The sequence below is a fragment of the Leucopleurus acutus genome (assembly GCF_964270905.1).
Source record: "Leucopleurus acutus genome assembly, chromosome: 14".
Taxonomy (NCBI): Eukaryota; Metazoa; Chordata; class Mammalia; order Artiodactyla; family Delphinidae; genus Leucopleurus; species Leucopleurus acutus.
The window spans coordinates 15,129,922-15,145,709 of NC_139156.1; the positions used below are offsets into that span (position 1 = coordinate 15,129,922).

At 36.2% G+C, this 15,788-nt stretch overlaps 1 protein-coding gene across 2 annotated transcripts in view; it reads right to left on the minus strand.

Moving 5' to 3' along the window:
* ATRNL1 (attractin like 1) overlaps nt 1-15,788 on the minus strand; it is a gene marked incomplete at its 3' end in the record, with an annotated part of 683,994 nt that overhangs the window by 505,300 nt on the left and 162,906 nt on the right. For both annotated transcript variants that reach the window (XM_082854377.1, XM_082854378.1), the window contains exon 18: nt 14,309-14,527. In XM_082854377.1, coding sequence (XP_082710503.1) covers nt 14,309-14,527 — 219 coding nt within the window. The remainder of the gene's footprint in view (nt 1-14,308; nt 14,528-15,788) is intronic.

Here is a 15,788-nt window from a genome sequence, read left to right on the forward strand (position 1 = left end):
ATAAACAAAACTTGAGAGAATTCACTGTTAGCAGATGTGCCTTACAAGAAATACTAAAGGAAGCTCTTCAAGAAGAAAGCATGTGACACCAGATAGTAATTTAACTCCACAAAATATAACAAAGAGCACCAATAACAGAACTGTCATTATAAAAGACAGTAAATATATATCCTTTGTCTCCTTTCTTCTTTTACAAGATTTTTAAAGATTGTATTTTAAATGTTATAAATAATGGTATTGTTGGGCCTATAAAACATAAAACATAATGTATTCCCCAATAACACCACAGAGGAAGCGTATCGGAGAAAATCTATATTGGGCCAAGTATACGACCTGGTATTATTAGATGGTAAACAAAGATCCACAGAAACAAACAAAGAAAACCAAACATGGTTAATACAAAGATTAATATAACGAAAGCTATAAGCACATACTATCCTCCTTTCTTTCCTCAGATTCTTTAAAAGACATAAAACTATATAAATAATAACTATAAAAATGGACTGCTGGGTTTGCAACACATACAGATGTAATACATATAACAATACCACAAAAAGGGAAGAAAGAGACTAGACCTATGTGAGTAACATTATTTCATCTCACTGGAATTAAGTTAGTATAAATCTGAAGCATATTTTAATAAGATAAGCTATATATGGTAAACCCTGGAGTAACCACTAAGAAAATAACTCATGGACTTCCCTGGTGGCACAGTGGTTAAGAATCCGCCTGCCAATGCAGGGGACACGGCTTTGAGCCCTGGTCGGGAAGATCCCACATGCCACGGAGCAACTAAGCCCATGCACCACAACTACTGAGGCTGCGCTCTACAACCTGTGAGCCACCACTACTGAGCCCGAGTGCCACAATTACTGAAGCCCACGCACCTAGAGCCCATGCTCTGCAACAAGAGACGCCCCCATAACGAGAAGCCCGCACACCACAACAAAGAGTAGCCCCCGCTTGCCGCAACTAGAGAAAGCCCACACACAGCAATGAAGACCCAATGCAGCCAAAATATAAATAAATTTATTTTTAAAAAGAAAGAAAATAACTCATAAATATAATGAAAAATCATTAAAAATTAAAATGTTATAATAGAAAATATTCACTTACTGCAAAAAAATAAATGAAGAGTGGAAGAACAGAAAATTCATGATATACAGGGGAAAAAATAAAATAACTCACATAAATCCAACTGCATCAAAAATAACATTAAATGTGAATAGATCAAATGATTTAATCAAAAGGCAGAAAAGACAGACCAGATAAAAGACAAAGATCTAACTATGTACCCTTCATAGGAGACATACCTATATACACAAAGAGATTGAAAGTGAATGGATGAAAAAAGATATAGCATACAGACAGCAACCACAAGAAAGATGGAATGGCTATAGAAATATCAGACTTTTAAAATGTTACTGAAGATGAAGAGGGATATTTTATAATGATAAAAAGGACAATCCATCGATAAGATATAAAAATTGTAAACATACATGCATCTAACAGAGCCTCAAACTACATGAACCAAACACCGACAGAAATTAAAACAGAAATAAAGAACTCAACAGAAATAGTTGGAGATGTCAGTACCTCGCTTTCAATGATGAATCAAACAACTAGACAGATGATTTGCAAGGGATTAGAAGACTTGGACAACACTATAAACCAACTGGACCAAACAGACATAAATAGAAAAATCCACGTAACAGCAGCAGAATATACATTCTTCTTAAGTGCACATAAAAAACTCTTCAGGATAGACCATATACTAGGTCATAAAACAAACCTCAATAAATGTAAAAGGACTGAAGTCATATAAAGTATGTTCTCTAACCACAATTGAATAAAATTAGAAATCAATAACAGAAAATTTGGGAAAATCACAAATTGTGGAAATTAAGCAACACATTCCTAAATAACCAATGGTTCAAAAAACAAATCATAGGAAAATTAAAAATTACTTTCAGGTATATTAAAATAAAGCATAATATACCAAAACTTACAGGATGCAGCAAAACACTGCTCAGAAAAAAAAATTATGGCTGTAAAAGCCTACATTAAAAAAGAGAAAAGGTCTCATATCAACCAACTTTGTACCTTAATAAAGTAAAAAATTAATAGAAAACTAAACTCAAAGCAAGCAGAAGAAAGGAAATAATGAAGATTAGAGTGAAAATAAATAAAATGCAGAGTAGGAAAACAATAAAGAGAATCAATAAAGCCAAATACAAACTGTTCTTTGTAATGTGCAACAAAATCAACAAAGCTTTAGCTAGGCTAACAAAGAAATATACGAAGATACGAATTATTAAAATCAGGAATGGAAGATGAGACATACGACTGACAAAGACTGGGGAAAAGGACTATAGGGAAATACTATGAACAATTGGATGCCAATAAATTAGATAACCTAGATGATAGGGGAGATTCTTAGAAAGATACTAACTACCAAGACTTACTAGAGGAGAAACAGAAAATAGGCACAGGCTATAACAATAAAAAGATTGAGTTAGTAATCAACAAAGTGCCAGAAAAGTATAGCCCAAGATCAACTGCCTTAATTCATGAATTCTACCAAACAGTTAAGGAGAATTAACAATTATTCACAAATATTTCCGAAACACAGAAGCAAAGGTAAGACTTCCTAACTCATTCTATGAGGCCAGTATTAACCTAATACAAAGACAAGACAAACTTATCACAAGAAAAGATGATGCCAGACCAATACCTCTTATGATTATAGCTGCAAAACTTCTCAACAAAATACTAGCAAACTGAATCCACCAGAATATAAAAGGATTATACATCATGACTAAGTTGCATTTACCCCAGGAATGCAAGATTATTTAAATATATGAAAATCAATCAATACAACATACTATTAGAGAAATAAAGTGGGGTGGGGGTGGATCACAACATCATCTCAATAGATGGAAAATACTCAATGAACTAGGAATAGCAGGGAATTACCTTAACCTGATAAAGGGCATATATAAAAACTTCATAGCTAACATCATATTTAATGGTAAAAGACTGAAAGTTTTCTTTTTAAGGTCAGGAACAAGACAAAACTGTCCTTACTTGTCACTTCTATTCAGTACTGTACTGGAGGTTCTGGACAGGGCAATTAAGCAAGAAAGAAAAATGAAAGGCAACCAGATTGAAAAAGAAGAAAACTAACTTTACTTTCAGATGACATAATCTTCCATACAGAAAACTAAGAAATCCAAAAACATTATTTAATCTAATAATTGTCTTCAACAATGCTACAGATCAATTGTAGAAAAATCTGTTTTATTGTATTTTTATACACTTACAAACTGAAAAGTTTGAGAAATTAAGAAAACAATACCAAATACAATAGCATCAGAAAGAATAAAACATTTAACAATACATTTAACCAAAGAAATGCAAGATCTGTACATTGAAAACTACAAAACATTATTAAAAGGAATTAATGAAAAGGCATCTGTATTCATGGATGGGAAGAATTAATATTAAGATAGAAATTCATCCCAACTGATCTGCAAATTCAATGCAATCAAATTCCAAAAGACTTTTTTTATAGGAATAGACAAGCAGATCCTAAAATTCATGTTTAGAAACAGAGGGCTCAGATTAGGCAAAACAATCTTGATAAAGAAAAACAGAGTTGGAGTACTGACAATTCCCAATTTCAAAACCTACTTCAAAGTTACAGTAATCAAACCATGTGCCATTGTCATAAGGACAGACATATAGACCATGGAATAGAATTAGGTCTAGAAATAATACCATACATCTATGGTCAATTGATATTCAACAAGGGTATCAAGAAGTTTAACTGGGAAAATAGTCTTTTCAACAAATGGTGCCAGGATAGCTTGATATTCACATGCAGAAGGATAAGTCTGGACCCATACTTCACACCATATATAAAAATTAACTAAAAAAGGATCAAAAACCTAAAGGTAAGAGCTAAAATTACAAAAATGTTCGAAGAATATATAGATGTAAATCCTCATGACTTTGGATTAGGCGACAGTTTCTTATATATGACACCTAAAGCTTAAGCAACTAACAGAAAAAAAAGATATACTGGACATTATCCAAAAAATGCTGTGCCTTGGGCTTCCCTGGTGGCGCAGTGGTTGAGAGTCCACCTGCCGATGCAGTGGACACGGGTTCGTGCCCCGGTCCGGGAAGATCCCACATGCCGCGGAGCGGCTGGGCCCGTGAGCCATGGCCGCTGAGCCTGCGCGTCCGGAGCCTATGCTCCGCAACGGGAGAGGCCACAACGGTGAGAGGCCCGTGTACAGCAAAAAAAAAAAAATCCTGTGCCTCAAATGACACCGTCAAGAAAGTGAAGAGACAACCCACAGAACAGTGGAAAATATTTGAGAATCATATGTCTGATAAGGATCTCATACCCAGAACACATAAATAACTCTTACAATTCTACCATTTAAAAAAAACACCTCAATTTAAAAGTGGGTAAATGGGGCTTCCCTGGTGGCGCAGTGGTTGAGAGTCCGCCTGCCGATGCAGGGGACACGGGTTCGTGCCCCGGTCCGGGAAGATCCCACATGCCGCGGAGCGGCTAGGCCCATGAGCCATGGCCGCTGAGCCTGCATGTCCAGAGTCTGTGCTCCGCAACGGGAGAGGCCACAATAGTGAGAGGCCCATGTACCGCAAAAAACAAAAAACAAAAAACAAAAAAAGTGGGCAAATGATTTGAATAGACATTTTCCATAGAAAGTATATGAGTAGCTAATAAGCACATGAAAAGAACATCATAAGTCATAAGGGAAATGCAAAACAAAACCACAGAGAGCTACCACTTCACATCAACTAGGAGGATAATAAAGAAAATGATGTATTAACCCATACTGGTGAGGAGAGTAATTAGAATACACTGCTGGTAGAAATGTAAAATAGTACAGTAGCTCTGGAAGAAGTCTAGCAATTCCTTAAAAGGTTAAATATACATTTATCATATGACTAAAAAATCAACTCCTAGATACATACCAAAGAGAAATTAAAACATGTTTACACAAAAACATATACAAATGTTCATAGCAGCACTATTCATAATAGCAAAAGAGTGGAAATAAGCTGAAGACCCATCAACTGATGAGTATGAATGTGTGGTATGCCATTTAATATTATTCAGCCATAAAAAGAAGTAAAGGACTGATATATGCTATAATATGGATGAACCTTAAAAACGTATGCTAAGTAAAAGAAGTCAGACACTAAAAGACACATTATATGACTGCATTTAAATGAAATGTCCAGAATAGACAAATACACAGAGAAAGAAAGTAGACTAGTGGTTTTCAGGTGTTAGAGGGAAGGATGTACAGGTAGTGACTGTTAAAGGGTATGGAATTTTGTCTTGGGGTAATTAAAGTGTTCTGGAATTATACGATGGTAATAGTTGCACACCTACTGACTATACTATACTAGAAACCACTGAATTGTACACTTTAAAATGAAGGATTTTATGTCATATGAGTTATACATCAACAAACAAAGTAGTTAGAACTAATTAGATGAGCTGACAAATAATTTACACAAATTCTTCACATCTCTGTATGTACAAAATTCATAATATTACTTTATCCTTGCTCTCATCCAAAAAAGTACAATTTTTTCCCACCATTTGAACATGCATTGGCATGAAGACTGTTTCAGGACAGCGGAATTCAGAAGTAATGGTATGGAAGTTTTGAGCTTACGCCTCAAGAGCCATATATACTCTGCTCTCTCCTTCTTCGAATTCTATTCTAAACATATATGTACAGCATCCCAGTCTACACCACCAGAGGATGATAGGCCAAATACAGCAGAGAACAATCATTTGCAGCCTGAAGACCCCTAGATCAAGCAATCAGCTCAAACCACCAGACGTGTGAGTAAAGAATTCTGAGATCATCCAAAACCAGTCAAGCTGCCAGATAAATGGAGCCACAAGAGAAAAATCAGGAGAGACTGGTAGAAGAACTGCCTAGCAGAATTCACCAAAATAGATGATGCAGAATCATGTGTAAAACTGTTTTAATACAGTGAACCTCGCGTGCTATGTTAAATAACAATGACTAATTAAAAACAGGTTTAAGAGAAAACTAGAAACATCTAAAGGAAGAATTAATGAATCAAAATATAGATCAGAGGAGGTGCAAGGATATAAAATACAGACAAGACAATAAGAAAACTTAGGAACATGGTGAAAAAGCCTAACATAAGTGAATCAAACTTTTAGAAATACAGACTAGAGTGACACAATGGGACAGATGCAATATTTGAAGAGATAATGGCAGAAAACTTTACAAACATGATGAAAAACACACGTCACAATTAAAAAAAGAAAGATGATACTTAGGTACATCACACTAAAATTGCTGACATCCAAAAACTAAGGAAAAAATATATTTTAAAAGGTCAGAGGGAAGAAAAAGACATATTACTTTCAAAGGAGAAACAATAAAACTGACAGAGGAATTCTGAAGAGAAAGTAGAAGCCAGAGGAAAATGAAATTACATCTTCAAATTATTGAAAAAATATATCTGTCAACTTAGAATGCTATTACGAGTAAAAATATCCTTCAAATATGAGGACACACACATACACAATAAAAACTTTTTCAGATGTATAAAAGCTAATTTATAGCCCAATTGAGAAACACACTACTTTAAAATGTTACATAAAGTTCATCAAGCTAAAGAAATGTTATAGCAAAAGGAAATTCAGATCAATAGGGAAAAATGAAGATCACAGAAAATGGTCAATACATGGGTAAATAGAAAGATTTTTTTATTATTATGATTTCTTTATAAGAAAATTGTCTTTTTAAAGTAAAAAAAATAATGTGATGTGTGGTTAATAACATATATAGAAGTAAAATATATGGCAGTAATCACACAAAGGACAGGAAAAGAGCAAATGGAATTACACTTTTGTAATATTCTTACCTTATACATGAAGTAGTATAATATTGATTCAAGGTAGACTGTGATAAGATAAAGATGACTATTACAATCACTACAGCAGTCACTAAAAAAAACACAAAAGAGGTATAGCTAAAATTCCAATAAAAGTGATAAAAGTGGACTTTAAAAACACTCAATTAATCTAAAAAAAGGCAAAAGGAGGAACAAACAACAGAGAAAAAAATAAAGGAAATTTTAAAATTGATACCATGATGGTAGGACTAAATTCAATATTACCAATATTATATTAAATCTAAATTGACTAAACAATTTGATAAAAGACAGAGATTATCAGAATAGATTTTAAAAACACATCAACAACAACCATAAAAAACAAGACATTAATGCTGCTTACAAGAGATTCACTGTAAATAAAAACACATAGACAGAAGATTTCTACTTCTGCCCATGAAGGTTTAACTGCTGTGAGAACTGACCTCTAGTGTAAACATAGGAAAACTGAACAAAATATATGAAACAACTACTTTCAAGTATAACAGGCAGTTCAGGAATGGCATCCCTGAGAAAAAGAAGACAAAATATGACTGCCCTGGCTTGCTATCTGGAGGCAGATTTGAGGATGCAGCCCAGGGAGGAAAACCCAAACCCTCGTTTAGTTGAGGAAACAAAGAGCAAAGTTCAGGGAGGCCATGGTGGTTAGGCTTTGTGGGGCAAAATACTAGAGAAGAGAGAGTTGCACACAGCAATCTATAGACAGGTCCCCTTGAATCTTTGGTTAAATAATAAATTGAACACAGTGTGAAACTCTATGAAGCTGGAGAAAGAACCATCAGAAAAAAGTAAGTAAAACAATGTCAGGAACTCACGTAGGACTAGAAATAGCTTATACTCCCAAGAGTCAACGTGGAGAGACCTCTTAATACAAAGAGCATTGTATGCAGAACACAGAAAGGCACTGTCTTAGTAGTGGAAATAAATTAGCACTGAACTTAGGGCTGCTATGTACAGGCCATGACAAATATTAAAAACAATTTTTGAAGTAACACAACTGAATGCCAGAATAAAGTCCAACACACTTAAAGAAATAGAACAAAACTGAATAAGCTAGAAAAAAATCACAATGTCCAGGATAATACCACCAAAAATAACCAACCTGGAAATTCTGATTCATAATCAGTTAAAAAAAAAAAATATATATATATATATATATACACATGCCAATAGAAACAGAGAAAGAAATGGCATACCAATTGGGATGAGTAGAGAAGGATTTTTAAAACAGCTATTAAAAGTATGCTCCATATACTCGAGAATACAGAGTAAAATATCAATATAAGAAGGAGAGAAATGGAAAATATAAAAATGACTAAAATTCAATTTCTAAGATGAAAAAATATATACAAAATTTAAAATAAATTTAATAAGGAAAAAACCGTCTTTTCAACAAATGGTGCTTATAGCCATGAACAAAAGAATTAAGCTGGATCCCTATCTCACACCACACACAAAAATTAACTCAAAACAGATCAAAGACCTAAACGTAAGAGCTAAAACTACTAAAGCCTGAAGAGAAAACATAGGTGAAAACCTTTGGGATCTTTTATTATACATGATTTCACAGGCATGAAACCAACAGCACAAGAAAGAATAGAAAAAATAGATAAAACATGAAAATTTTAAACTTTGGTGGGGACTTCCCTGATGGCACAGTGGTTAAGAATCCACCTGCCAGTGCAGGGGACACGGGTTCAATCCCTGGTCCAGGAAGATCCCACATGCTGCAGAGCAACTAAGCCCATGTGCCACAACTAGTGAGCCTGCACTCTAGAGTCTGCGAGCCACAACTACTGAGCCCGCGTGCCACAACTACTGAAGCCCGCACGCCTAGACCCCATGCTCCGCAACAAGAGAAGCCACTGCAATGAGAAGCCTGCGCACTGCAACGAAGAGTAGCCCCTGCTCGACGCAACTAGAGAGAGCCCACGCACAGCAATGAAGACCCAACACAGCCAAAAATAAATAAATAAATATATTTTTTAAAAAAAAACTTTTGTGCTTCAAAGGGCACTATCAAGAAAGTGAAAGACAACCCACAGCATGGGTGAAAATAACTGCAAATCAATCTTTAGTAAGGGATATATTCAGAATATATAAAGAACACTCACAGTTCAATAATAAAAAGACAAATACCCCAATTAAACAATGTGCAAAGAATCCAATAGACATTTCTCAGAAGAAGAAATACTAATAGCTAATAAACACATGAAAAGATGTTCAACATCATTAGCCACCAAATGACTGCAAATCAAAACCACAATGAGATACTACTTCACACCCACAAGGATGACTACAATCAAAACGATGTGAATGGAATATTACTAAGCGATAAAAAAAACAAAACTGAGTTACTTGTAGTGAGGTGGATGGACCTTGAGTCTGTCACAGAGAGTGAAGTAAATCAGAAAGAAAAAAATAAATACAGTATGCTAATGCATATATATAGAATCTAAAAACAAACAAACAAACAATGGTGCTGATGAACCTAGTTGCAAGGCAGGAATAAAGATGTAGACATAGAGAATGGACTTGAGGACATGGAGTGGGAGCGGGAAGCTGGGGCAAAGTGAGAGTAGCATCGACATATATACACAACCGAATGTAAAATAGTTAGCTAGTGGGAAACAGCCGCATAGCACAGGGAGATCAGCTCCGTGCTTTGTGAGGACCCATAAGGAGGGTGGGAGGGAGGCTCAAGAGGGAGGGGATATGGGGACATGTGTATGCATATGGCTGATTCACTTTGTTTGCAACAGAAACTAACACAGCATTGTGAAGCAATTATACTCCAATAAAGATCTATTAAAAAAAAACGATGTGAAATAAGCAATGTTGGCAAGGATGTAGAGTAACTGTAACCCTCATGAACTGCTGGTGGAAATGTAAAATAACACAGCAGCTTTGAAACAGTCAGGCAGTTCCTCAAAAGGTTAAACATGGTTACCATATGACCTAGGTATTCCATTTCCAAGGTAATGAAAATATGTCCACACATAAACTTGTACATGAATATTCATGGATGCATTATTTTAAAAACCAAAAATTAGAAACACTCAAATGTTCATCAAATGATGAATGAATAAACAAAATGTAGTATAGTCATACAATGGAATATTATTTGGTAATAAAAAGAAATGAAGCACTGCTATATGCCACAACATGGATAAACCTTGAAAACACTATGCGGTGTGAAAGAAGCCAGTAAAAGAAGACTACAATTATATGACTCAATTTATATAGAATGTTCAGGATGTGTAAATCCATAGCTGACCAGGGTGGGGGGTGGTTAAACAGGCCATGACTGCTAATAAGTACAAGGTTTCTTTGAAAGATGATAAAAGTGTTTTTAAACTGACTGTAGTGATGGTTGTATAACTCTGAATATACTAAAAACCACTGAGTTATACACTATAAATGGGTAAACTGTATGGTATGATGGTTAGTCTTATGTGTTGATGAAGCTGGGTTATAGTACCTCAGGTATTTAATCAAACACTAATGACCTCCTTCTGAGTGTGGTAGGGACCTGAACATATGATGGGATAGTCATTCTGATGATTAGGTTGTTACATGGTACAGCTGGCTTTGAGAAAGGGACATCATCCTGGATGGACTCAGTAAGATGATCCCTTAAAAGGCATTAGTCTCTACTTGAAGGAGATTCAAAGTGTAAGTGATCCCATTTCAGTTGTCGAGACTCTACAATGCGAGTTCTGGAGACGGAAGGGGGATGAGGGAGAGAACGTGAGCATTCTTTCAGAGCCGAAGTGGTCACTGGCTGACAGCCAACTAGAAAACAGTCACCTCAGCCCTACAATTGTAAGGCACTGAATTGTGCCAACATGTGAATGAGCTTGTAAGCAGATTCTTTTCTAGAGGGCTGGTCAAGTATTTTGTAAAATGTCCTTCAATGTCGTTTTGTCTGATGTTTTCTGATGACTAAACCAGGTTATGGATTTGGGGGAAGAATACCACAGAAGTGAGGTGCCCTTCTCACCACATCATATCAGGGGGTATGTGATATTAACATGACTTATTATTGGTGTTGTTAACCTTGATCACTTGTTTATGGTGATGTCGCCTTACATCCTCCACTGTAAAGTTACAGTTTTTCCACAACTACACTCTATTCACTAGGAGTCACCATGTCCAACTCACACTCAAGGGGAGAGAAATTAAGCTCCACTTCCTAGGGGAATGAGTGTCAAGGTACTTGTGGACATATGTTCAAACCACCACAGTAATTAATAAATATTTTTGAGGAAGATATTTGGAAGCTACACAAATATATTTTTTCTCCTTAAAGTTTCACCCACTAATTTGAGCATTCTTAAGAAGACTATTCTTACGGCACTTATTACTGTGGGGTTCTAACAGCAATTTTTTATTTCCCTCATTCATTCTACATTTATTATTTGGAATTTTCTGTAAGGAATATTTATTCATTCTCACCCATTTATTATCTATTCAGTCACTTAAATCACATGGATATGTATTCTGTTCTTTGGGTTACAATCCAACACAATCATTATTTTTTGCCCAGATTTGACCCATTAAGAACTCTTTCTGGTTGGCTGTGTCCCTTTGACATGCTCCCATCCTCTTTTATTTTGTTTTGAGCACTTTCTTACTTTCTGGCATTAAACAATACTTCAGGTTCACCTTGTGTTCTCCTTGCCCCAGCCCTAGAACCAGCCATTACTCCAGAGAGCCCTGGTTCCTTTCATTGGAAAATGGTATTTAGAAACCAGGATTGTGGGCACTGAATGTGCTCATTGCTACTGGGGCATCATGGCTTCCAGGCCCTCTTGGAGAACTGAGCTAGAAAATATATGTATATATACCTCTGCGTATATATATTAAATATTAAAATAAACTTGAATTCATGCTTATACTCTAAACCAATACCAGGATTCTTTTTTCTTTTCTTTTCTTTTTTTTTTTCTTTTGGCCATGCCGCACGGCATGTGGCATCTTAGTTCCCCAACCAGGGATCGAATCCTTGGCCCCTGCAGTGGAAGCTTGGAGTCCTAACCACTGGACCGCCAGGGAATTCCCCACAGGGTTCTTTATAGTCTTTACTCTTCGCATGTTTTTTTAATAGACTTTCATTGGAGTATAATTGCTTCACAACACTGTGTTAGCTTCTGTTGTACAACAAAGTGAATCAGCCATATGCATACACACGTCCCCATATCCCCTCCCTCTTGAGCCTCCCTCACATCCTCCTTATGGGTCATCACAAAGCACGGAGCTGATCTCCCTGTGCTATGCTGCTGTTTCCCACTAGCTAACTATTTTACATTCGGTAGTGTATATATGTCAATGCTACTCTCACTTTGCCCCAACTTCCCCCTCCCACCCCGTGTCCTCAAGTCCATTCTCTATGCCTTTCTGTGACGGTGGGAAACCTGGCTCACATGAAACACAATTAATTTATATATTTGTCCAAACCTACTAAACATATAAAGTATTGTTAGAATTGTTAATCTGTACTATGTGAGAAACAAATTTACCAATCAGAATATAATGTTTATGTAGGTTTTTTTCTTTAGTTTTACAGTATCCAGCCAAAACGCTGTTTTCCAAGGTTACTTAGGTCAGCTCATTATTTTGATGAGGTTATGGCATTTGTAATACAGTTAAATTTATTTCTCACAGTTTGCATTCCCTTATGGGATCCCCTGACATGCTGGTTGACTTTTTTTTTTAATTTGCCGTCAGGAAAGTTCTTTCTTTGTGGTATACAGTATGGTTTGACAAATGCATAGAGTCATTATGAACTACCACAGTGTCATAAAGAAGAGTTCCACAGCACAAAAAATTCCATTATGAGGTCCCCTTGAAGGCAATCCCTACCTTTACTACTTCTGGCAAATAACTGATCTCTTTTCCATCTCCATAGTGCAATATGTAGCCTTTTGGTCTGGCTTCTTTCACTAAGTAAAAGGTATTTAAGATTCAGCCATGTTGTATGAATCAATAGTTTGTCCCTCTTCTTGGTTTTCATATATTCCAAAGTTTATGTAGAAGTACCACATTCCCTTAGTCCATCTGGTTTCAGTGCAACACACTGTCAGCGCCGCACCTACAGCAAGTTCTGCAGTATCTCCCCACTTTTTTGCCTCAGAGTGTTCACTGGTATCATGATAAGCTATTAATCAGACATGCCGGCACAACTCAGAAGTACAATACCCCCAGAGGCATCACTCAACCATCAATGGAAGAGAGTTAGTGGGTAAATTCCCCACCCCCACCCCCAATCCCTGAGGGTTAACTCTGAGAAGCATTCTGCATAGTTCTTCATAGGTCCCTAGTGTGTCTGAGCTCAAATTTCCCAGTATAGTAGTCAGCCTAATAATGTACATATTATTGGTTTTTCTCCCGACTTTGAAACTCTCTGTTCCCTCAATTGTGCTTCCTAGGTTCATCTCGTAAATAAACTATCTCACCCAAGTCTTTGTGTCTTCTGGAACACTCTTTCCCCAGACAGCAGCATGATTCACTCCCTCATCTACTTGAGGTGTTTATTAACCATTACTTCTAAGTGAGATCTTCTCTTACCAGTCTTTTAAATTGCAAGCTTTATCCCCCTTCCTTGCTTTATTTAATAGCACTTATCACCACCTAACTTCATATACATATATATGTGTGTGTAATTAATTTTATTAATTTCAACTCGAATACACGCTCAATTAATGCAGTGATTTTAGTCTACTTTTGTTCATTGTTATGTCTCTAGCACGTAAAACACTCTTTGCACATAGTAGGCACTCAATAAAAATATACTGAATAAATTAATTTTTCAAGAAGGTTGATTTTATTCCATATAAGAACAGACTCCCTATTTTAAAAACTCTAAAAACTTTACTGACCTTCAAAATTGAATGGTACCAAATACCAAGGGTCAAATAACTCTATCATGGATATTATACAAAATATTCCCATACTTAGCCTGACTGGATCCTCTGAGCTGCCTTTGAATTCTAAGATAGTATAATATTATAAACAATAAAAGACTACACTACAGTAAAGAAATTTGGTATGAAACCAATATTCTTTTTCCTTTTAACAGTTCACATGAAACCAAATCTAACAATTATGTACCATGCATCTGGTCAGCCTGTTTAATGATTCCAAACGTAATACCACCTATAAAACAAACATGGATATAGGAAAGAATTTTTTTAATCCTTTAAATTTGAGTCTTATTTTCATTTTTTTTTTTTCTAAATCTTTATTATAAGAAAGGAAAGTAATTCTTGGTGTCCTTGAGCAGAAGCTAAAATTGCTTTCATCACATTTTTATTACCTGGACACTGGATAAAGGACCACTCATAGTTCTTCTCTTTAGGACAAACACTGGTGTCAAGAACCATCTCATTATTTTGCATTCCAACAAGCTTCATTGGTCCCCGGGAAGACCCTTCAATGCAGTGTCCTCTTCCTGTATTACTAGGATCGTTGCACCAGCCACAACCAGGCTGCTCCAAACATTGTCCACAGGTTCTCAATCCAGAACAATTTTGAGCTGCATGGCAGGAACATCATTAACAAGTATGTTATACGACTTTATATTCAAATAGAATTGCAAGCTAATGGAAAAATAAATATGATCTGAAAAAAGACAGTAAAAAGTCATCTATAGTTAACGTAAACATTTTATGTAATAATAAGAGACAGTAATTACTTCAAAAGCAAATAAAACATACATTATGAACAAAGAGGAGATGAATGGACTGACTTGAGGGTGAATAAAGGTGTGGTACCATGACAGGGAGAAAAACGAAGTCAGCATTTTAAACACTCCTGAGAACTTTGCCAGTATTAAGACCTTTCGGGAACTGATCCTGGGGCCTACAGACAACATTGTCTGTGATATAGAGCAATGTTAGTTGTTCTTGTTGTGCCTAGGGAGGGCCTTCAAGGAAAAAATCTGCATCTTCCTGTGAATGTCCAGTGTAAGTCATGCTTACCCACTCCCTGGGATAGCTGAACCCAGCTGGACTGCCTCTCAGGGACAATGGTCTTCCCAAGGGTCCAAGATACTAGCATTTGCCGGCCATGGGATGTTTAACAGCAACCTCACTCAAAGAGCCAGACTGAATGGGAATATGGAAACTGGATACTCTGCCTTAGCAGGCAACCAGCAGGACAGGCTCTCTCTGACTTTCAGGGCTGCAGAATACCACCTCAAGAATCACTCACTGAAGCTCAACCTTTTTTTGCTTAACTGATGTATAGACTATGAGCCTCAACTAAGCCTGCGAATACTGTGATGTCTTTTCCAAGGATGAACATATTACAGTCTGCCATAATAGTCATAAACGCTGCTATGTGATGTTTCAGATTTTTAATTCACAATCATAGTACCTTATATCAGGCTGAGACTTTTTAAAATTAGTTTCACTGATGTTTTGCTAGCAAAGGTACACTTTGTCTTGGGACTTATTTATCCATATAAGATAGTGCATAGGTCCAAAGTACCATGAATGATGCCTTCTCATGGCATGCTAGAAAAACCTCAGAGGAAAAAAAAAACGGTAGACTTCTGGCAGTCTCAATTTCATTTTTGTCGTGGTAATAACTTAACTGCCACTCAGTGTTTTAATGTTACTGGAAACAGAAATGTTCCTCAGAAAGCTGCGAATAAGAATAGTGCAAGCTTCTCAGTGAACATCAGGAACTCAATATAGTAGGCTGTGCAAGGATAATACAATACTGGTTTAAAGAATTCATCAATTGCAGTATGATTTGTTGTTATGAATTTTTTCACTGCTGAGCATTTCACA